General features: G+C 43.5%; 1 protein-coding gene across 1 annotated transcript in view; it reads right to left on the bottom strand.

Annotated features, from left to right (window-relative positions):
* Taok3 (TAO kinase 3) overlaps positions 1 to 24,406 on the bottom strand; it is a 245,934-nt gene that overhangs the window by 48,237 nt on the left and 173,291 nt on the right. Inside the window, exons 12-14 of the mRNA XM_045132485.1 lie at positions 21,384 to 21,551; positions 19,192 to 19,398; positions 5,913 to 6,047 (exon numbers count right to left, since the gene is read on the bottom strand). Coding sequence (XP_044988420.1) covers positions 5,913 to 6,047; positions 19,192 to 19,398; positions 21,384 to 21,551 — 510 coding nt within the window. The remainder of the gene's footprint in view (positions 1 to 5,912; positions 6,048 to 19,191; positions 19,399 to 21,383; positions 21,552 to 24,406) is intronic.

Below are 24,406 nucleotides of genomic sequence, written 5' to 3'. Positions count from 1 at the left end.
CAAGGGGAGACAAGAGAAAGAGTGTGTTCCGAGGCTCGGTCAGCTGTCCCCAGCTTGGGGGCTGTAAGAGTCAATGCTGGACGGAGTGCAGCTTGGTGGGAGAGCACGTGCTGGACATGAACAGGGCCCTGGATTCAAGATACTCAGCACCACAAAAGAGGGGTGCATTTCCTACGGGTCCCTTCTTCCCTTCCCTTCTCTCCCCTCTCCCTCTCCTGCAGGAGGTGAGCCACAGGGCCTGTGTGCTTGGCGCTGCTTCAGTCAGTGAGCTGTACTCCTAGTCCATGCATAATTTCTAATTCTGAATTGCTACCCATTTCCCATACCAGGACTAGGTAAATATAATAAGTAAGTGGTAATGAGCTGTAAAAGGGAGGACTGGAATGTGAATATATATATAAAGTTTCTATTGCCAGGCCGGAGAGATGGCTCAAAGATTTAAAGGTGCTTGCTTGAAAAGCCTGCAAGCCTGTGCTGGTCAGGGGTTAATTCCCCAGTACCCATGTAAAACAAGACAAAACAAGTTTGTTGACAGTGGCAAGAGGCCCATATATTCTTTCTCTTTCTCAAATAAATAAATTTCATCTATGTATGTATGTATGTATGTATGTATGTATGTATGTATGTATGTATGTATCTATCTATCTATCTATCTATCTATCATCTATCTCTTTCTTTTTCTCTCTATCTGAAGAAAGTTTCTATAGCCATTCAATACTACCCCGTTTGATTCCAACAAAATCTGGCTCTCAAACCTTTTACTGTAAGTACAGAGTGCCTGCTCTACACAAACAGCATGGCAGCTCACAAGAGCACTGAACGTAAAACAAGAGCGTGTGGTGGTGAGGATGCCGCCCTCTCAGAGGTCAGAGCTGATTTACAAGGCCAGTTATTTGTAGGAAGCAAAAGGACGCACTTGACATAAAGTAGCCAAGTCAAGGCTGGAGAGATGGCTCAACGGTTAAGGCACTTGCCTGCAAAAGCTAATGAACAGGGTTTGATTCCCCAACGTAGAGCCAGATGCACAAAGTGGTGCATGAATCTGGAGTCCATTGGCAATGGCTAGTGGCCCTGGCACGCCCATTCATATTCTCTCTCTCTCTCTCTCTTTTTCTGCTTGCAAAGAAATAATTTTGTTTTTTAAAATGTAGCTACTTCCATACTTAGCACAGATAAAATTTATAGCAAGTTCTTAAAAAGAATACAGTGAGTCACATTTTGGCATTAGAGATGTGACATTCCATGCTTTAGAACACCTAAGGAAAAATACATTTTTAGTGAAAGTAATGACTGATAATGGGCAATTCTGCCTTATGACAAAAAATATTATACCAATTATTCTTAAATACACCTTTTCAAAAAAACCTGCAGATGGTCTTATTATGTAGCCTATGCTGGCCATGAACTGGATATCCTCTTGCCTCTGAGTGGTGGTATTACCAGGGCATACCACTATGCATGGCTAAAACACAAAGCTTTTTGTTGTTGTTGGTTTTTGTTTTTTGTTTTTGAGGTGAGGTCTCCCTGTTGGCCCAGGCTAACCTGGAATTCACTATGAAGTCTCAGGGTGGCCTTGAGCTCACAGTGATCCTCCTACGTCGGCCTCCCAAGTGCTGGGATTAAAGGCGTGCACTACTACGTCCAGCAAGACACATTTTTAAATCCAAATTCCCACGAGACAGTGGCTGTAAGAGACCCTATTCATTCATTCGTTCATTCATTCATTCATTCATTCATTTTCAGTCATTCATTTGCTCAGCACATGCTTAGTGAGAGAGTGACCACAGGGTTGGACACGCTGACTGACAGAGCAGGTGGAAGGTAGCTTCAGCTCAGATCTTAGTGAGTTAACAAGTCCAGCACAGAGAAAGACGCACACAATATTTTCATAGTATTTGGCACAGTGTCCCAGAAGAGAGCACATTTTCAAATATTTAGATACAGAGCTGGGCGCACAGAGGTGAGACAGGCCACTCCCTACGGTGGCCCTAACATTCTGACCCTTATGTTCCAAACTCGTCGAGATAATCGATTGTACAATCAGGTGAATAATTAGGATGCATTTTTAATACTCCAAATGTACAGCCCCTCTTAAGAGTTTTGTTCTATGAATCTGGGAAAACCAAGTCAAAGAAACCTCTATGTACATGGATAACACAATAACCAATTTTTCCTGCATGTTTTTCTGGGGATTCCAACAAAGATTCTTCCTCGTGTCTTCTCCCTGATGTGGGTTCTCTGCCACCCTGCCGCGCAGTGAGACCACCGCCTTCCACTGTGAATTCTTCAGAAGGCAACAGACATGCTCTCTGATAGATACGTACGGCCCTGATGCTCTTTATGTGAACCTCTGTTAGACAGCCTGCCAGGGGTCCAAGACATCACAACATTTAAGACAAAATGACTGATGTGGCCACAGTCCCAAACACCCTCCTGGGTCAGTGGCACAAGTCAACCATGAGGGTCCCCAATCACTAGCAGTAAAAAGAAAAAAATCCAGACTCATCCCCAAGAGTCAAGCATGCACCAAGTCTCAGGAGTCATACAAACTCTCTTCTCCAGACTGTATCAGCTCAACATGAACTTTCTTCTGGAAAAACGACAACAAAAATACCGCCCTATTTAACTCCAGCCAACTCTGGTCCCAAAGCAGAGCATTTTATTCATATAGTCTAGGACGTGCGACCCTGTCTAAAACTTGGCACCGCAAGGCTGACAGTAACTACTGAACATTAAACATGAGTCTGGTTGTGATGGCGATACTATGAACTGTCTGATCTCTTCCAGACTCTTCTACATAAGGTGACCAACTGCTCTACTTGAAGGCTATAAATGAAGGGCTTATGATTCCAAAGTTGCCTCTGGTTTCCAAGATTGCTCTGCCTTTGTTCCATATGTAACGGTGCCGCTGTTCACAGGAACGCCAAATCTCTCTTTTTTTAAGGTGCTCAGATAGTAAGAACCCCAGCAGCGAGTGCCTGTGGCTCATGGGCTTCCTGCTCCTTTTTGGTGACCTTCTCAGAGGCACGATGGAGGCAGCACTACTGAGGGGACATCGCAGAGCAGAGCCTGGCCTGTTCAGGCTCATGGGCAAAGGGTGGGCTCACAAAACCCAAGTTAGGAGCAGTAATTGTGTTAGCTTTCAAATTTATTTTAAACATATTCTCACTTATTTATCTCATAACAAAAAAAAAAAAGTAATTCGTACATTTTTAGGACCTCTTTGGTTTTTCAGTACCTCTGCTGGAGGATTAAGAAGGAAAAGTAAAGTCACAATCAATCAACCAACCAACGAACGAGTGAATAAATGAATGAATCTAGCATCACTACCAATAATGAGGACTGAGGCGAGGATTCACCAGCGATGGAACTCCTGTGATGATGAGTTCATTTCTGCATTATTGACACCATCTTAAGTGTTTTTCATTTGAGCTGGGATTCATAAAAGGTGATAGGATTCGTGGCAATTTTTAAAAATTAAGTTCTCATTTCTGATATCCTAGTGTCCTGTCTGAATGCACTCCTGTTGGAACCAGTGTTGGGGATGCGGTACAGGAGCATCGACTTGTAGGACCCACGATATGCAGCCATACCAATAGTGGGATGGTCCGAAATGGGGCCTGGGCCCACCTACCTGCACGCTGTGCCTCCCTTCCATTCAGAGTCACTAATGCTAAGGAGCCTCCGTGGATGCCATCATGACTCCTAAAGTACCACGTTTGGAGTGGGTGCATCACAAAACAACTTATTTATTATTTTATTTTATTTTATTGGTGGCTAAAGCAATAGCTCACAAGCTAGTCTGTTTCCATGTTAACAGAGGAGCAGAGGCCTTTGAACAGATCCAAAAGCCCATCAGAGGGCCAGATCTCAGCAGTCCCCTGGATGGGCACAGTGAAGCCTGTAGGATTCAGAGGGGCTCCTGAGGACTCTGCCCCAAGCCTGACGTGGCCTGGCAGGGAAGTAGCCACAGAGAGGGAGACTGTGATGGCTGCAGCTCATGCAGAGCAGCCCCGGGTGAGTTCTCAGAGGCCCGGGGGAGACTGTTCTGACATAGCCATAGTGATGTCTTATGGGGAGGGAGGAGGAGAGAGTAATGAATATATGATGTGGGAATGAGGGTGTGGCGAGAGGGAGAAAGAGGACCTGCCCCACAGTGGGGAGGCCCACTCCATCTCACGCCTGCTTCCATGCAATGCTTGCCCGCGGTGTGCTGACGCCGGGAAAGCCTTCCTCGTTCCTCCTCTCACTTCCACACGAGCAGGTGGGGGATAAAGGTACGAGCCCCACCGAGCTAAGGAGTAACAGTTCTCACAAATACCACATTTTCCCTGTTCTCAGACATCATGGCATGAAAATAATCATCATTTGATAATCCCACAGTGCTGTATTTAGACTCAAAAGCACATTTTTTTTTTAGGTTAACAACCACGAGCAAATTCATAGTGGACATTTTGAAACCTCCATTACACAGTACAGTATTCCTTTAAGGTGAAAAATTGCCCATCAAAGAGATTCCAAGAAACTTCAATATAAAGGAACTCAAGAGTGGGATTATTTATAAACAGACAATTAAATTACGTGATTCTAACGGCAGTTGAGCATGAGCAATGGGCAGGGGCTTTTCATTTCCATTTCTCTCATATTTGGTTGGAAAGGACCATGATCCATTCTGAATTTCAAACATAATCAGAGCCTTTTGAAGACTTGAGGAATGAAGGCAGAAATCAGGTTTGAAAAATAGGACAAGAAAAATGATCATTTCTGGGTCGGCCTTGGATGATGTCATCATAGGTTTAAATGTACTAGCCAAGCAGTGTATACTAACTCTTGTGCCCATGTGACCTCTAACATTCTAACATCAATTTGGGCAAAATAACTCACATTTTAATAGTCTTTTCTCTCTCTCTCTCTCTTTTTTTTTTGGCTGAGAAGTGAGATTCAGGAGGAAAAGATTAAAGAGTTTAGAATGCCAAGGATGAAACGATGTGAGTGTGTGTGAGTGTGTGTGTGTGTGTGTGTGTGTGTGTGTGTGTGTGAGTGCGCACGCGCACGCATGGGGGGGGGCCCGAGAGGAGGAGGCATGAAAACTAACTCTTCCAGCACACACCCCTTTTGCTACTACAAGGACATCCAGCAATCACATTTGCAATAGTAAAAACGCTGAAGAATCCCACAGCCCCTTTCCCCCCCAGTCCTTCCTGTCTGCTCCTACAAAGCCTTTCTTGCTTTATTGGTGGCAGCAAATTCTTCAGGGGTTAAATGGGGAAGTATACCACTACCATTGTTGCAATAAATAAATGAATGAACCAGAACGAACCAGCCATCCATCTCTGAGAAGCAAGTACCTGATTTCCCTACAATTACAGATGTTAGCCAGCAACCATATATGTATATATTTTTAATTGTGCTTCATTTTTTGATATGTGTGTGTGCATTACTAACACACATGCACCTGTACACGGAGCAACACAGTGACCTGCATGTACATACATTTGTATCTTGAAAAATATTTTTGACCATTTATTTATTTCAATGAAAAAGACAGATAGCTTTAAAAAAAAATGGACAGGCTAGCAAATTTTCTCAAAGGCCTTATATTTTGCAAATACAGCATACACAAACACACACACACACACACATACACACACACAAAGGTTTTTTTTGTTTTTTTCCCCCCATGCCATTGACAATGCTAAATATCTGAGATCAGGTTGCTATGCCAACAGTTTTTGGTTTTTTTGTTTTTTTTTTTTTTACAATGAATAAAATTATTAGGAGGGAGAAAATATTCTTGACTCCTTTCCTCCCATCCATGAAGCCGAGGAGGGAGGCTCAGGGAGGGCGAGAGAGGCTGCCAGCCCGGGGAGGAGGGGAAGGAAGGGAAGGTGGGTAGAGGGGTGTTTGCTTACCAAAGAGGCGGATTTGATCGTGGCAAAGCGCTCTCGGTTCCGATAGTGGAGGGCCTGGCTCTGAACTGACTGGGTAGGCCGCGGCTCAGGCCTGGGATCGCCGTGGCCCGCCTCATCCCTTATGAATACATGACCCTGCAGAAATGCATAAAAACAAGGAGAAAGTCCAGCTGTGCTCTTTCCTCGCCGGCTGCCTCTCTCTCACCCCGCTTTCTGCACAAGCACGGCTGTTTGAAATGCATAGTTTAGCTCTCTGCTAGTCCCCGCAGCTCCCACGGTACGAAATGAATAAGCAACACATTGCAGCCTTCAGTTAGGAATGTCAGCTGATCGCTAGTGGGATGCCTTCTGAATCCCTGGCAGGCTTTTTCTTTACCTCCACAATTACATATATGCAAAAGAAAAAAAGAGGAGAAAAAACAATGCCATGTACAGACTCCTTAGAACAGTTCGCTTAAAACGCTGTAGCCAAAGAATTCCTTTGAAAATGTCATGTCCATGTCTGGCGGGGAGGATGCTGGTGCCTTTTAACATACAGGCGAGCCTCCGCCTCATTCCCTTGAAAGAGCTGCGATCTCAGTGTGATTTGATGTGCGATCCAGTCGGGGGGATCATCCTTCTGCCTGGGGTCAGTGCAGGCTGGTGCCGAACTGCCTCTCTGTCTTGTGCTGGGAAGATTCGGCAGTCACTGAGGGATCCTGCTTTCCAGTCATGATCGTACACAGTTCTAGCACCTTCTCTGTACAGCTTCTGAAAGGTTTTTTTTTTTTTTTTTTTTTTTTTTTTTTTTAGATTTAAAGAGACAGGCGTACAATTCCAACCAAACGATACTTTCACAAATTGTCCCTCAACTCAGCACGGGTATGTCAGCAGAATGAGCAAAGCTCGAACTCAATGTCCTTGACTGACTGATTCAATCCCATGGATCTTGATAAGCGAAAGATGATTAATTGCATTCTAATGCCCCAGTGAAAAATAACATTCCCTGGATGGATAGCAATGGATGCTTCTTAAATGTAACTGAAATGACTTTTAAAGGGGAAAATGCCTTCAAAAGGACCGACTCCTCTCTTTCTACAAGATGAAGTGGTCAGCAGTCAGTAGCTCTAACCCTTCAGGAAAAGAAAGAAAGAAAGAAAAAACAGAAAAACAAGAAAAACAATACTCTGGTAATTTGTAGCTCAAAACCGTGTACAACCGTGGGGGATTTTTACAGCGCGGCGCACATGCTCAGCATGGGGAAGGAGACATCAATTCCTTATTTCCCTAGGGTTTTAGGAGAAACCATTTATTTTGCATTTTGTTCATGACTAACTTAATTTTTTAAAAATACTTATCCTTTCTTTTATTACACAGTGAGACTCAGAGGTTTAGAAAATACAAAATTTCATTATTGTCTGAAATTTTCAAAAATCAAAACACATAGATCCTTTGAGGAAAATGAAAATTTACATCCAGACTTTTGATATAAAAGCCAACATCCAAAATTCAATTTATCATACAATGAATTTTCCCCTCATAAAATGTGTTTTGATATGTAGGAAAGGTATTTCCCATTACGTCTATATTTAGACATTTCTCCCTCCATATAATAAATACATATTTTATTTATTTATTTTATTTATGAGAGAGAAAAAGAGGCAGATATATAGAGAAAATGTGTGTGCGTCAGGGCCTTTAGCCATTGCAAACGTAGGCCGGACACATGTGCCACCTTGTGCATCTGGCTTTATATGGGTACTGGGGAATTGAACCTGGGTCTTTAGGCTTTACAGGCAAGCACCTTAACTGCTTAGCCATCTCTCCAGCCCATCATTTATATACTGAGGTTCAAAGAATGAAGAGATCTTTAGCACACTTGCCCTGTGGGCACGTATCACCATCAAATGCAGAGGGTGGTCCACAGCCATGCGGGCCAACAAGGCAGCCACAAGCCATATGTGGCTATTTCCATTAAAATTAGTTAAAATGAAATAAAGTGAAAAATTGAATTCCTAAGTCACCAGCTACATTTCAAACATTCGGTAGCTATAGTTGGTGGCCACCAGAATTGAAAACAGATATAGACTATTTCTGTCACTACAGAGTTGTGCTAGGCCTTACTATGGGTTAAAAATGCATTTTTTGGGTTGGAGAAATGGCTTAATGGTTAAGGTGCTTGCCTGTGAAACCTAAGGACCCAGGTTCAGTTCCCCAGTACCTACATGAGCCAGATGCACAAGGTGGCACATGCGCCTGGAGTTCATTTGCAGTGCCTATAGGCCCTGGGACCCTTTCTCTCTCTCTTTGTATTTGTCTACCTCTGTCTTTCTATCTGTCTTTCAAATAAATAAATAAAAATAAAATATGAAAATAAATAAATAAGTTCATTTCTTAAACTGGGTGTGGTGGTATAATCCCAGTACTCAGGAGGCTGAGGCGGGAGGAGCATGGGTCTGAATCCAGTGTGGCGTGCAGAGTGAGATCCTGGATCTAAAGCAAACCAACCCAAACAAGTCAATCCACAACTTGTGAAACTTATGGAAAAAAATGCTTGAAGGATAAATTAAAATTTTTCTTTATTATTTCTCAGACAGTTGGAACTCATGTCACACAGAAGAAAGACACTGGCACATGAGAGGGAGCTAGGCAGCAGGTTTAAGGTATGAAAGAGATGGCACAGAATGGGTGTGCCAGGGTCTCCAGCCACTGCAAGTGAACAGACACATACGTCACACTCTGTGCATCTGGCTTTATGTGGGTACTGGGGAATTGAACCTGGGTCCTTAGGCTTAGCAAGCAAGCACCTTAACTGCTAAGCCATCTCTCTAGCCTGACCATGCAGCTTTTAAACACCGGCATTAAGAGAGATGAGTGAAGTCAAGGTCTGGGGACCTGTGTCCTGCCTGAGTTTGGTTGTTAAGCAGTCATTGAGGTTGGGGGTGGGGGGAGGGCTGGCAAATACACAATGGCCAGCTAAGCTTCAAATGGTGATGACTTGTGTTGCAAAGATAGCGAGTGACATTAGAGGTCAGTGATAACGCAACAGATCAAAAAGGGACTTATACTTGCACAACTATGTATAATAAAGACTGAAATTTCAGGTGTGGCGGTACAAGCCTGAAATCCCAGTACTTGGAAGCAAGAGGCAGGAGGACAGAGAGTTTGAAGCCAACCTGGGCTACATAGGAAGCCAGGTCTCAAAAAAAAAAAAACAAAAAACACCCAAATTATTATTTTGGGTTTAGGACCCTGTTTATCAAATTAAAAGCCATGTTATATTTACTCTAAGTATATTAAACATAAAGATACCAGAATACATTTGAAACATCAAAACTCAACATCATATAGAAAGCAGCTGTCACATGGGTAACTCATGAATATATATATATTAACCTGTAACTACAGTGAGAAGTTAAAAAATAAAAAAGGGCTGGAGAGATGGATTAGTGGTTAAGGCATTTGCTTGCGAAGCCTAAGGACCCAGGTTCGATTCCCTAGCACCCATGTAAGCCAGATGCATAAGGTGGCACATGTGTCTGCAGTTGGGCTTACAGTAGCCAGAGGCCCTGGTGCACCTATTTCTTCTCTCTCTCTCTCTGCCTCTTTCTCTTTCAAAATAAATAAAGGAAAGAGAATAAAAATAAAATTTAAAAAATTTAAAACATGTTGCTATGGATGTTTGACTAAAGAATAAGTTAAAATTTTAATTTAATTTTGAATTTTAATTTAACTGGGCGTGGTAGTGCACTCCTTTAATCCCACTCTCAGGAGGCAGAAGTAGAAGATCACTGTGAGTTCAAGGCCACCCTGGGCTAGATGTCATCATAACTTGAAAAACAATTTTTTAAAATTTAATATAGTAGATAATGTTCATAATTCTTTGCTTCCCATATGTTTTTCTTTTTATAATTCTTAGATTTATCTCTAAAAGTTTTTGAATATTACATAAGAGGCAACAAGACAGGGGCTATGTCTTAGTTTACCTACTGACATCCACTTCAAGTGCATTAGGAATTGAAGGTTGTTTATTCTTTTATTTTTGGGCTTTTCGAGGTGAGTGTTTTGCTGTAGCCCAGGCTGACCTGGAATTCACTATGTTCTCAGGGTGGCCTTGAACTCATGGCGACCCTCCTACCTCTGCCTCCTGAGTGCTGAGATTAAAGGTTACGTGCCCGGCTGAATTTCTTTTTTTTAATTTTAATTTTATTTTGGGGGCATGGGGCTTTTTACAGGCTAAGGCACGTGCTTTATCTCTGAGCTGCATCCTCAGACCCAGGAAATAAATTTTAAAATATTCTATCCCATGCCAACCTAATAAAGTATTTAAAAAACAAGGCTCCACGAGACTTGTGACTTGAGACAGGATGTCCAAACGCAGTCACCTATCTGTTTTACTTGGTCTATGGTCTGTTAATCACATAGGTCCCTCAGGTCATAGTCCCGTTGAAAATGACCAGGCACACACAATTTCTGAGCTGTCCACATTTTAAAATTAACTGACACATGGAAAGGGTCAATGTTGCTACTTTTCACAGTTCTATACTATATGCAGATTATCTGCCAGCGAGTGTGTGCATGAGAGGGCCAGCATCTGTGAAAGCCAAATACCACGTTCTACTTTACTAAGGCCAAAGACATGGCTTGGTTGTAATTTACCTTTAAAAAATATTTTATTTTTATTTATTTGAGAGAGAGAGAGAGAGAGACAGGGAGAAAGAGCGAATGGGTATGCCAGGGCCTCCAGCTGCTGCAAATGAACTCCAGACACATGCTCTACCTTATGCATCTGGCTTATGTGTGTCTGGGGAATTGAACCTGGGTCCTTTGGCAAGTGCCTTAACTGCTAAGCCATCTCTCCAGCTACTTACTTTTTTTGGGGGGTGGTTTCGAGGTAGGGGCTCACTCTAGCTCAGGCTGACCTGGAATTCAGTCTCAGGGTGACCTCAAACTCATGGTCATCCTCCTACCTCTGCCTCCTGAGTGCTGGGATCACGCCTCAGCTGGAAAGCACATTTTATCTGGAAGGAAGTTATCAGGAAGGAAAACTGAAGGAGCCTGAAAGTGATGGGGTGAGGTTGCTAGATGCCATCATATGTTAACTGACTTGGCCAAATGGAGTGTAGGAGTCAAATAACTAACTGGTCCCTATGCTCCGCAGCAGTAACCGGAAAGGGCACTGAAGCCAGGGGGAAATTTAACCAGGATACCCTGCCCTGTCTCTTCAAGGATACTTCTTTTTTTCTGCCACAAACACAGGGGGTGCTATCTCTCCTTTCACTCCATTTTTTAAAAATATTTCACTTATAACTTATTTTGAGACAGAGAGAGAGAAAGGCAGGTGTATATATAGAGAAAATGGGCATGTCAGGGCCTCTAGTCAGTGCAAACGAACTCCAAATGCATGTGCTACCTTGTGCATCTGGCTTATGTGGGTACTGGGTAGTCAAGCCTGGGTCCTTTGGCTTTGCTGGCAAGGACCTAACCACTAAGCCATCTCTCTAGCCTCTCCTTCTTCTTCTTCTCTCTCTCTCTCTCTTTTTTTTTTTTTTGATGTAGGGTCTCACTCTAGCCCAGGCTGACCTGGAATTCACTGGGTAGTCTCAGGCTGGCCTCAAATGATCCTCCTACCTCTGCCTCCTGAGTGCTGGGATTAAAGGTGTGCGCCACCACACCCTGCTCCTCCTTTTTTAAAGAAGAGGACACTTGGTGGTGATGAAAAGAACTAACACTGACTAATGAAGGGCCAAGTGAAGCATGGTGGTTCACAACTTTAATCTCAGGAAAAAAAACAAAACAATGCAAAAAATATATATTTTCTCTTTGGGAAGCAGAGGTAGGAAGATCGCCGTGAGTTAGAGGCCAGCCTGAGACTACATGGTGAATTCCAGGTCTGGACTACAGTGAGACCCTACCTCAAAAAACAAACAACAGCTGGGCGTGGTGGTGCACACCTTTAATCCCAGCACTCAGGAGGTAGAGGTAGGAGGATTGCTGTGAGTTTGAGGCCACCCTGAGACTCCATAGTGAATCCCAGGCCAGCCTGGAGTAGTGAGACTCTACCTTGAAAAACCAAAAAAAAAAAAAATTAAATAAATAAAAATAAATATAAATAAACAACAGAGCCAGGCGCGGTGGCACACGCCTTTAGTCCCAGCACTTGGGAGGCAGAGGTAGGAGGATCACCATGAGATGGAGGCCACATACTGAATTCTAGGTCAGCCTGAGCTAGAGTGAGGCCCTATCTCAAAAAACAAAAACAAAAAAACAAACAAAAATTTTTTTTCTCCATTTCTCGAAAGGGACCATTACGATGGGAGTTTAGATGCATGTAGAGCAACACTGGTTGAAAAGCAATGTTTTTATAATATTAAAGTCATGTGATCTGTAGTAAAGCAAGGAGACAGCAGGAAGAGGTAATGGATTTTAGACTCCTAGATTAACGTGATGGTTGTTTGTTTTTGGTGATGTTGGTATTTAACCTAGGGCTTTAAGCATGCTAGACACACACTGTGACACTGAGCTATGTATTTAGGCTCCAAGTGTACTTTCTTTGGGCTAGGGTCTCGTGTAGCCCAGACTGGCCTCAAGCTCAGCTGTATAGCTGAGGATGACCTTGAACTTGTGACTCTTTTCTAGTGCTGGGATCACTGGCATGTATTGCCAAACCCAGTTTATGTGGTGCTCAGGGCTTCATGCAACCTAGGCAGACACTCAGTCCACTATCTTTTCTTAATTTTTTTGTTTTTATTTTTACTTTTATTTATTTATTTATTTAAAAAAATTTTTTTGGGGGGGTTCATTTTTTATTTATTTATTTGAGAGCGACAGACACAGAGAGAAAGACAGATAGAGGGAGAGAGAGAGAATGGGCGCGCCAGGGCTTCCAGCCTCTGCAAACGAACTCCAGATGCGTGCGCCCCCTTGTGCATCTGGCTGACGTGGGACCTGGGGAACCGAGCCTCGAACCGGGGTCCTTAGGCTTCACAGGCAAGTGCTTAACCGCTAAGTCATCTCTCCAGCCCTATTTTTATTTTTTTATTTGAGAGTGACAGACAAAAAGAAAAAGAGACAGATAGATAGAGAATGGGCACACCAGCGCCTCCAGCCACTGCAAACAAACTCCAGAGGCGTGTGCCACCTTGTGCATCTGGCTTATGTGAGTCTTAGGGAATCGAGCCTTGAATTGGGGTCCTTAGGTTTCACAGGCAAGCACTTAACCACTAAGCCATCTCTCCAGCCCTCCACTCCCTTTTTTTCTTTAAATATATATATATATATAATTGACAACTTCTATACTTACAGACAACAAACCATGGTGTTTCCCTCCCCTCCCCCCACTTTCCTCTTCATAACTCTGCTCTCCGTCCACTACCTTTTAATACAAAATTGAAATAACAGCCTTGATTACCTCAGGCCATGCTTAAATCTCTTTGCTACTGCTGTATACACAATGACCGTTTCTGCATGTGTATGCGTGCATGGCGTACGTGCGCGTGTGTATGCACACATGCATGTGGAGGCCAGAAGTTGGTACTGTGTATCACACCCCACCTTATATGTTTTTATTTTTCTGAAACAGGGTCTTGCAGTAAACTCAGAGCTCATTGATTCACTGATTCAGCTAGACTGAGACTCCTTCTGTCTCTGCCTCCTCAGTGCTGGGATTACAGGCATGTGTTGTCATGCCTTTATTTTATTTTATTTTTTTAGCACAGGGACTGAGGTCCTGAACTCAGGTGCTCATGCTTGTGTAGCAAACATTTCACCCCCCCTGAGCTAAATTTCCAGCCCCAGGATGCAGCGATTCTGAGGGTAGGATGGAGGCTACAAAGCAGGCGGGAAGACAGCAATGAAACTAAAGTGGGTGAAAGGTTCGCTTCATTCATTTATGAATATTCAAGAGTAGAAGTGTTCAGAGAGACTCCAGAAACAATGTGAGGGCTCACTTTGTGACAGGCAGGTGTCAGCTGAAGAGAGGGGTCCTGGAGCAGTGATTCAGGGACAGAGTGTCACTCTGCTCTTGAAAACATGCTATGGTGGTACCAGTGAGAGAAGAAATAAGCTCCCAGTTTGTTGTGTCATTATGCTTCTGGACTATCTAGTCAGGTTTTTTTTTTTTGGGGGGGGGAAGGGCTTCATGTAGCCAAGGATGACCTTAAAACTCTTTTTTTGTGTTTCTATTTTTAATTTAAAAAAAATATTTGCTTTCATTTATTTATTTGAGAGCGACAGAGAGAGAGAAAGGCAGATAGAAAGAGAGAGAGAGAGAGAGAGAATGTGCGCACCAGGGCCTCCAGCCACTGCAGAAGAACTCCAGACGCGTGCGCCCCCTTGTGCATCTGGCTAACGTGGGTCCTGGGGAATCGAGCCTCGAACCCTGGTCCTTAGGCTTCACAGGCAAGTGCTTAACCGCTAAGCCATCTCTCCAGCCCTTATTTTTAATTTTTTGTGGAGGTACGGTCTTGCTGCAGCCCAGGCTACTTGGAAGGCATTCTGTATTCTCACAGCGGCTTTGAACTCACGATGATCTTCCTACCCCTGCCTCCCAAGTTCTGGGACTAAAGGCATGAGCCAACAAGCCAAACCTTTATTTATTTAACCTTAAACTCTTGATCCTACTGCGACCACCTCCCAAATGCTGGGATTACAGGTGTGCACCACCACACCTGGTTCATTCAGTGCTTGGACAATGGGGCTTCATGCATGCTAGACAAGCACTCTGCCAAGTGAGCTACATTTCCAGTCCCTATTAACTCATTGTTGCTCAAAAAGATTAAATTAGGAGTCCTCCAGGACTGAGGAGAGGCCAGGGAAGAGACAAGAATTGGAGAGGAAAAAAGAAATAAAAAATTTTGATGTCAAAGGAAAATTTACAGTGTTTTGCTTTATGTTTTGAGGGCTTGATTGATGACAGCTCACCTGCCTTGATAAAATCAAGCATCTTCTGGCTTAGCGGTTAGGGTACATGCCTGTGAAGCCTAAGGACCCAGGTTCGACTCTCCAGGTCCCACGTAAGTCAGATGCACATGGTGGCACACCCGTCTGCACTTCATTTGCAGTGGCTAGAGAACCTGGTGCGCCCATTCTCACTCACTCTCTCTCTCTAATAAATAAATAACAATAAATCTTTTTAAAAAAGACACAAAAATCAAGCATCTTCAGGCAATGCTGTGCAGCTAAGGCAAGTGACATGTGGCTTTGAAATGGGCGTTTACTTTCCTGACCTATACGCACCACACGCATATATACACATATATAAGTGTAAATCTAGTGTTCATATGGTGCATATGAACAAAGTGTCAGGGTACATATATGTGAACATGCCATCATGAAATCCACTATTTTGTTTATCTTTTTTAAAAAAATGTACATGCAGGGGATGCTAAAGGACTATGCCAGGCGTGATGGCGCATGCCTTTAATCACAGACTTGGGAGGCAGAGGCAGAAGGATCACTGTGATTTTGAGGCCAGCCTGAGACTACATGGTGAATTCCAGGTCAGCCCGGGTTAGAGTGAGACCCTACCTTGAAAAACAAAACCAAAGAAGAAAGAAAGAAAGAACCAATTACTTGAAATAATACATATTTTTCCTTGGTTCCCTTCCAAATTTTTATTTATTTTTGTTGTTGTTGTTTTTTGAGGTAGGGTCTCACTCTAACCCGGGCTGACCTGGAATTCACTATGTAGTCTCAGGATGGCCTTGAACTCATGGTGATCCTTCTACCTCTGCCTCCCGAGTACTGGGATTAAAGGCATGTGCCACCATGCCTGGCTTTCAAAGTTTTAATTTTTAAAAAAATTTATTTATTTATTTATTTATTTATTTGCAAGCACACAGAGAGAAAGAGAGAGAATGGGTGCATCAGGGCCTCTAGCTGCTACAAATGAGAACTCTAGATGCATGCACCACCATGTGCATCTGGCTTATGTGGGTACTGGAGAATCAAGCCTGAGTCCTCTGGCTTTGCAGGCAAGTGCCTTAGCCACTAAGCCATTTCACCAGCCCTAAATTTTGAATTTTTAAAAGAATATTTTTATTTATTCCACTTGCTAAGGAAAGAGAGAGAGAGAGAGAATGAATGGGTACACCAGGGCCTCCTGCAAACAAACTCCAACTGCCCGTTCCACTTTATGCATCTGGCTTTACATGTGAAGTGAGGAACTGAACCCAGGCCTGCAAACCTTTAACTTCTAAGCCATCTCCCCAGCCCCTAAAAATATGAATTTTTTTAAAAAAATATTTATTTGAGAGAAAGAATGAGGCAGAGAGAGATAGAGATAAAGAATGGGTGCACCAGAGCCTCTAGTCACTACAGATGAACTCCAGACACCTGCACCACCTTGTGCATCTGGTTGATGTGGGTCCTAGGGAATGGAACTTGGGTTCTTAGACCTTGCAGGCAAGTGTTTTAACCACTAAGCCATCTCTCTAGCCCACAAGTTTGAATTTTTTTAGTTGGATTACAAAAAGTTAAATGTGGGGGGAGGGGAAAGAGTTAAATGTATTAGAGGTTATAGTTTTAATATTTTGTGTTAAGCTTAAGACTACATATGTAAATTATACATATACAAATTAAAATGACATATAAACAATTATATGCAGATAATGAATATACAATACATATATAAATATATTTTGGGGGTATATATTTTGTGTATATATATATATATATATATATATATGTGCATATATGTATATATATATTTGTATGTGTTTATGTGGAGGGCAGAGGTTGGTAGTGGCTGTCTACTTCAATAGCTCTGCAATTTATTAAAGGGGTACCCCACCACGCCCAGCACTCCCACTTCTTTATATGGGTGCTGGGAATCCAAACTCAGGTGCTCATGCTTGTAGGGCAAGCACTTTACCTGCTGAGCTGTCTCTTCAGCCCTAAATATTTTTAAATATTTTTATTTATTTATTTGAGAGACAGAAAGAGGGAGACAGAGAGAGCAAGAGAGAGAAAGAGAGAATGGGGGCACCAGGGCATCTAGCCACTGCAAACGAACTCCAGACTCATGTGCTACCTTGTGCATCTGGCTTACATGGGTCCTAGGGGATTGAACCTGGACCCCACTGGCTTGCCAGGCAAGTGCCTTAATCGCTAAAATATCTCTCCAGCCCCTGAATATTTTTTAAAAGGCATGGTGGTGCATGCCTTACTCCCAGCACTTAGGAGGCAGAGATAGGAGGATCGGTGAGAATTCAAGGCCATCCTGAGATTACAGAGTGAATTCCAGGTCAGCCTGGGCTAGAGCAAGACCCTGCCTTAAATAAATAAATTTAAAAGGGAAGTTTCCTTCCTTATAAAATAGTAACCTGTTTCGGATCCTTTCAGCCCCTTTAGATTACAGAAATCACTGGATTATAACAGCACACTCTCTCTCTCATATTTCGGTATTTATGAAGTATGGTCTTAGTGTTTTAGGTGTTATTATTAAACAAACTCTGTTAATCTCACATTTTTAAATAGTTTTAATTATTTATTTATTTATTATTTGACAGAGAAAGAGGGGGAGAGAGAGAGAGAGAGAGAGAGAGAGAGAGAATGGGCACACCAGGACCTGTGTGCAGCCCCCCTTGTGCATCTGGCTAACGTGGATCCTGGGGCATCGAACCTGGGTCCTTTGGCTTTGCAGGCAAACAACTTAACTGCTAAGCCATCCCTCCAGCCCATCCTCTCACATTTTTTCACAAAGTCAAACTTCAGGTCCGCTGCAGTTCCTCACCAATTTGTTGAGTAGATAAGTTTATCAGGTCTAGCCAATAAACATGGATGTCTCCACCCTACAATGGGGCGCCAGTGGACGGTCTATTGCCCTTTCTTCTTTCCCATTCAATTTCCTTGCATCCCAAGGGAAAGGAGCAAGCCAGTAGAAGGCTAAGTGATTATATATATATACACGCACACAAAGCCTCATTATATAGCTTAGACTGGCGTCAGTGTCACAAGCTTCCTGAGTCAGCCTCTTCAGTGCAAGGGTTATAGGTTAACATACCACGCTCAGCAAGAGAAAGCCATCTTAAATAAGCTTTTGTGAAATTAGAATGTGATCCTTTCTGTTCATAAAAACAAGGGCATGCCTTCCTCAGTTATACCTAATAAAGAAAAAAATGACAAACAATCCTTCTCTTTCATTCCACGCTGTGGCCTGCTTACCCAACATCCCTCCAACACTGCTGGATCATTCCTAGGGAGAACTGTTGATAACTACCGGAAATATTCACCTCACAGGAACACTTTGAAATAAGCTTTGCACTTTCACCCTAACTTTTCTTTTTTTTTTAAAAAAATTATTTATTTGAGAGTGACAGGCAGAGAGAGAAAGAGGCAGATAGAGAGAGGGAGAGAGAATAGGCACACCAGGGCCTCCAGCCACTGCAAACGAACTCCAGACGCGTGCGCCCCCTTGTGCATCTGACTAACATGGGTCCTGGAGAATTGAGCCTCGAACCAGGGTCAGGCTTCACAGGCAAGCGCTTAACCGCTAAGCCATCTCTCCAGCCCTCCCCCTAACTTTTCGCAGAGAATGTTAACTTATGATAAGCCTGTACGAAATGAGTCTCTTCAATCAGAAGTCAAAAGAGTAGAGTGGTAGCTGTAGGAGAATGATAACCAATAAAACAATAAATCTGTGAAGAGCAGAAAAGAGTTCTTAAGGCAAACAGTATATTGGGAACGTAGATTCTGAAGTATGAACTTCTTCTTCTCCTTTATTTTTTTCTTTTTGTAGTTTTGGGGATAAAATCAATGCCTACTGCATGCCAGGCAGGCGTTCTAACACTGAGCTACATCCCCGGAAGCCCCACCTCCCTGACTTTTTTTTAAAATTTTTTTTTTAAAATTTTTTATTTGAGAGCGACAGACATAGGGAGAAAGACAGATAGAGGAAGAGAGAGAGTGAATGGGCATGCCAGGGCTTCCAGCCTCTGCAAAGGAACTCCAGACGCGTGCGCCCCCTTGTGCATCTGGCTAACGTGGGTCCTGGGGAATCGAACCGAGGTCTTTTGGCTTTGCAGGCATGCACCGTAACCGTTAAGCCATCTCTCTAGCCTGGGATTTCTTTATCTTTACAGATTTATGGGACCAGCCTTCAGTACAACCCAAGAGGAAGAAGAGACACAGGTAGAGGTGTGGCCTGCAAGGTCGTTCGTCACCTCTTTACTACCAAGTGATGGGGTTCCTCCCAAGCCTCCGTTGCAAAAGGAACTCAGCTGCGTGGAAGCCAAGCGGTCTGGGCTGGCTTCGCTGTGACAGACGAGGCTTGGACTGTGAAGGCGCCTGGGACACCTACCTTTTTGTGCACCACGGAGGAGCTGGAGTTGATGCTGCCTTCATCATCCTGCATCATGAGGAGCTCGGGGCCGCTCTCGTCCAGCACCTCCTGCATGCTGTTCACACTGCTGCCCTGGCTGCCCGTGCTCACGGACGTGCTAGGGAGCGAGTGGTCACTGCCCAGGCTGTCCACCTCCTTGCTCAGGTGGCTTCCATGCTCGCTGTCCTGTCAAAGTAGACACAGAGATTAGAAGTGATGGCTGTGCGGGCGGGGCGGGGCACGCCTTTAATGTCAGCACTCAGGAGGCAGAGGTAGGAGGATCGCCATGAGTTCGAGGCCACCCTAAGACTCCATAGTGAATTCCAGGTCAGCCTGGGCTAGAGTGAAGCCCTACCTTGAACCCACCCCCACCCTGCCCCCGCTGCCAAGTTTTTTGAATTAAAAAAAAATTGACTGGAGGTCAAATACCAATCCACTGACTAGATGCATCTCTGTCCATGAGCAAAGATAAGTTTTTTGTCATTTTTTTTCTTTGGTTTTTTTTTAAGCTCTTGTCCAGGCTGACCTGAAATTCACTCCGTAGTTCCAAACTGGTCTCAAACTCACAGCGATTCTTCTACCTCTGCCCCCCCCACTAAAGGTGTGTGCCACGATGCCTGGCTATGATTGGTTTTTTAGAGTGGCTCCAGGACTCCCAACATGTTCAGACACCTCAGCCTCACTTCATGTTCACCTCAGGGATCAGAAAGCTCCAAGTGCCACCACCCCCAGGGCTTTCCCCCGTCATGTACAACCATCATATTATGGGGTTTGCTACCCAGCAAGCAACGTCAGCCCAGGTCTGTAAGACATGGCTGGGACAGACCACTGGCCACCGGACAGCTTATCTTGGGATATTTGCAAACACAGCAGTCGTTACCAGAAGCTGAAGTGGAGTGGCAAGAGTCCTCACAGGTAACAAGTGATAGGTAATGTGGTCCTCCTCGTTATCGAAGCAGGGATATTAATTATACTGTCTAAGACAGGCAGTAAATTCTGCTCCCTCAAGCAATTCTAAACGCTGACCTCTGTATTCTTATTAAAAACCCCTGAGAGTGGTCCAAAGGGTACCATTTAAAAAGTGGTAAAGCTAGCCTTTGTGGCGCACGCCTTTAATCCCACCACCTGTGAGGCAGAGTTAGGAGGATCACTGTGAGTTCGAGGCCAGCCTGGGAATACATATTGAGTGCCAGGTCAGCCGGGCTAGAGTGAGACTCTACCTTGAAGAAAATAACACCACCACCAAAAAGAACAAAGTGGTAAAATAATCCCATTATATAATAATCTATCCATCACAGGGGAATTCCTTGGTACAAAGGCAAGCAGGAGCCTTTAACCACTGAGCTATCTCTCTAGCACAAGGGTAAACAAAGTAGCTAAATCATTTTAGCTACAAATAAGCTCTGTTTTCAGAGAATCCTAACCTACACATACAATTCCAGTGAAGAGCTGCTTAGACATATGGTTGAAGTCATCACTTAAATGAAATGGCAGACAGTGCACTCTATTTTATAATGGACTTATTTCCTCAATTAAAGGGGATTATACCTATATATGCCTTCAAGCGATTTGGTAGTCCAGTTTCATTTTGAGTGTTATGGGTAAAATTAAATAGATCATATATATCTATATATTTCTTTTTAGTTTTTTTTTTTTTTTCAAGGTAGGGTCTCATTTTAGCCCAAGCTGATCTTGAACTCACTCTGTAGTTCCAGGCTGACCTCAAATTCACAGTAATCCTCCTACCTCTGCCTCCTCAGTGCTGGGATTTATGCATCACCACGGCCAGCTTACATTGCCTTTTTAATTTTTTTTTTTGTTTTTTTTTGTTTTTTTGAGGTAAGGTTTCACTCTAGCCCAGGCTGACCTGGAATTCACTACATAGTCTTAGGGTGCCCTTGAACTCATGGCAATCTTTCTACCTCCGCCTCCCAAGTTCTGGGAATAAAAGTGTGTGCCACCACACGTGGCCTGTCCTCCAGACCCAGCCACGTCCTGCCTCCCGTGGTCCCCGAGCAGCCCCGTGTTCTCCCGCCGGCCGCACACCTCCGCCGTTCGACTATCTGTCCCGGGCCTCTCTGTGTCCCTGCGTCTAAAGGGAAGAGTGCCACCACTCCGTGGGTGAAGTGTTTGCCCTGGTGCCCGGCCCAAAGCTTTCCCGTGGCACGTACTTCCTCATCTTCCTGAGACTCATTCAGGGGTCCATTCCGGGCCTCCTGGAAGAGGATCTTTTTCATCTTTCGGTACTGCAAGTTATCCAGCTCCCGGACGGCATCTTTCGTTCTCTGGATGAGGTCAATGAGGACGCGTGGTGGCCGCTCTCTTCGAACAAAGTCGTGCTGATTGAGAGAGGAGGGAAAAGCCAAAAAATGACCAACCTTATCTTCAGGTGCAAATATAGTACATGTAGAGAAACGGTTGCGTGGAATTTGTAGAAATTGACACAGTTTTTATGTCCTCTTGCATTTAATATTTTCCTCAGCTCTAGTTCAAATGCTCTGTCCTAGCATTTCCTTAAGAATTTATTTTAAAATATTTTTTTAAGTTTTCAGTTATTTGAAAGAGAGAAAGAGAAAAAAGTGGGTAGGCCAGGGTCTCTGGCTGCAAATGAACTCCACATGCATGTGCCACCATGTGCATCTGGCTTATGTGGGTATTGGGGAATTGAACCTGTGTTCTTAGGCATCACAGGCAAGCACCTTAACCACTAAGCCATCTCTCTAAAATAAAAGATGACTTAGTGGTTAAGGCTCTTGCCTGCAAAGCCAAAGGACTTAGGTTTGATTCTTCAGTACCTGTGTAAGCCAGATGCACAAGGTGTTGCATGCATCTGGAGTTCATTTTCATGGCTAGAGGCCCTGGTGCACCTGTTCTCTCTCTCTCTCTCTCTCTCTCTCTCTGCCTCTTTCTATCTCTTTCAAATAAATAAATTAAAAAATATTTATTTAGTTATTACAAGGAGAGACAGAGAAAGAAAGAAATGGTATAATTAGGGCTTATTGTAGCTGCAAACAAACTCCAGCCACATGTGCCACTTCGTGCATCTGGCTTTATGTGGGACCTGGGGAATTGAACCCAGGCTGGCAGGCTTTGCAAGCAAATGCCTTAGACCACACAGCTATCTTCCTGGCCCAACAATTTATTTTTGTGTGTGTGTGGTTTGAGGTAGTGTCTTGCTCTAGCCCCTGGAATTCACTATGTAGTCTCAGGGCAGCCTCAAACTCACAGCAATCCTCCTACCTCTGCCTGCAGAGTGCTGGCATTAAAGATGTGTGCCACCACTCCTTTCTTTTTTTTTTTTTTTTGAAAAAATATGTATTTATTTATTTGAGAGAGAGAGAGAGGAAAAAGCAGATAGAGATTGAGATTGGGAGGCCAGTCGTGGTGGTGCATGCCTTTAATCCCAGCATTTGGTAGGCAGAGGTAGGAGGATCACTGTGAGTTCGAGGCTGCCCTGAGACTATGCCCAGCTAAGAATTTCCTTTTTTTTTTTTTAATGTTTTAAAAATTTGTTTATTACTTTTATTTATTTGAGACAGACAGATAGAAAGAGTTAGAGATGGAGAGAGAGAGAGAGAATGGGCACACCAGGGCCTCCAGCCACTACAAACGCATTCATGCGACCCCTTGTGCATCTGGCTTACGTGGGTACTGGGGAATCGAGCCTCGAACCAGGGTCCTTTGGCTTCACAGGCAAGCGCTTAACTGCTCAAGAATTTCTTTCTTCTTTTTAAATTTATTTTTTTTATTTTTAAATTTTTATTAACATTTTCCATGATTATAAAAAAATATCCCATGGTAATTCCCTCCCCCCCCCCGACACTTTCCCCTTTGAAATTCCATTCTCCATCATATTACCTCCCATCTCAATCATTGTACTTATATCTATACAATATCAACCTATTAAGTACCCTCCTCCCTTCCTTTCTCTCCCCTTTATATCTCCTTTTTAACTTACTGGCCTCTGCTACTAAGTATTTTCCTTCTCACGCAGAAGCCCAGTCATCTGTAGCTAGGACCCACATATGAGAGAGAACATGTGGCGCTTGGCTTTCTGGGCCTGGGTTACCTCACTTAGAAGAATTTCTTTCTTTATTACATGTATCTGAGGTATACAGCATGTTTTGATATACATGATGAAATAATTGCTACAAAGAAGCAAATTTACATATCTGTCATCTCACATGGTTCTTCTCTTGTACATGTGGCAAAAGTACCTACAACTTTGCAAACTCCCAGGATCCATTAAAATATTACTGAAAAACCAAAAAAAAAAAAAAAAAGAAAAAGAAAAAATTTTAAAAATAGCGGGACATGGTGGTGCACGCCTTTAATCCCAGCACTCGAGAGCAGAGGTAGGAGGACCGCCATGGGCTTGAGGCCACTCTGAGACTACATAGTGAATTCTAGGTCAGCCTGGGCTAGAGTGAGACACAACTCGAAAAACCAATATATGATTACAGGTATCACCTTAAGTCTCAACACTTATTTATCTTGCACAGGTGAAACTCGGGACCCTTTCAATTTTTCCATTCTCCATCCTTGCAACTACCTTTCCACTCTACCTCTATGCATTTGATGTTTAAGTTAGATTTCACTTGCAGCCAGGTGTGGAGGTGCACGCCTTTAATCCCAGCACTCAGGAGGTAAAGATAGAAGGATTGTGATGGCTCAGCAGTTAAGGCATTTGCCTGCAAAGCCTAATGACTCGGGTTCAATTCCCCAGAACTCATGCAAAGCTAGATGTGCTAGGTGGCGTATGCATCTGGAGATCGTCTGCAATAGCTACAGGCCCTGGTGTATCCATGCCCCCTCCCCTCTCTCTCTGTATCTCTCTACTTACAACTAAATAAAAAATAATACTAATAAAAAATGAATTCACATAAGAAAGAATGAGGTAGCTCTGTGTGGATTAACATGGACTAAAAAATGAACCAAACTGCAAAGAAAAAAAATCAATGTAGGGCTGGAGAGATGGCTTAGCAGTTAAGCGCTTGCCTGTGAAGCCTAAGGACCCCGGTTCGAGGCTCGGTTCCCCAGGTCCCACGTTAGCCAGATGCACAAGGGGGCGCACGCGTCTGGAGTTCGTTTGCAGAGGCTGGAAGCCCTGGCGCGCCCATTCTCTCTCTCTCCCTCTATCTGTCTTTCTCTCTGTGTCTGTCGCTCTCAAATAAATAAATAAAAAAAATTAAAA

Source organism: Jaculus jaculus, chromosome 13, assembly GCF_020740685.1.
Source record: "Jaculus jaculus isolate mJacJac1 chromosome 13, mJacJac1.mat.Y.cur, whole genome shotgun sequence".
NCBI lineage: Eukaryota > Metazoa > Chordata > Mammalia > Rodentia > Dipodidae > Jaculus > Jaculus jaculus.
The sequence above is the reverse complement of the archived record's forward strand: the minus strand, read 5'-3'. Positions and strand labels throughout refer to the sequence as shown.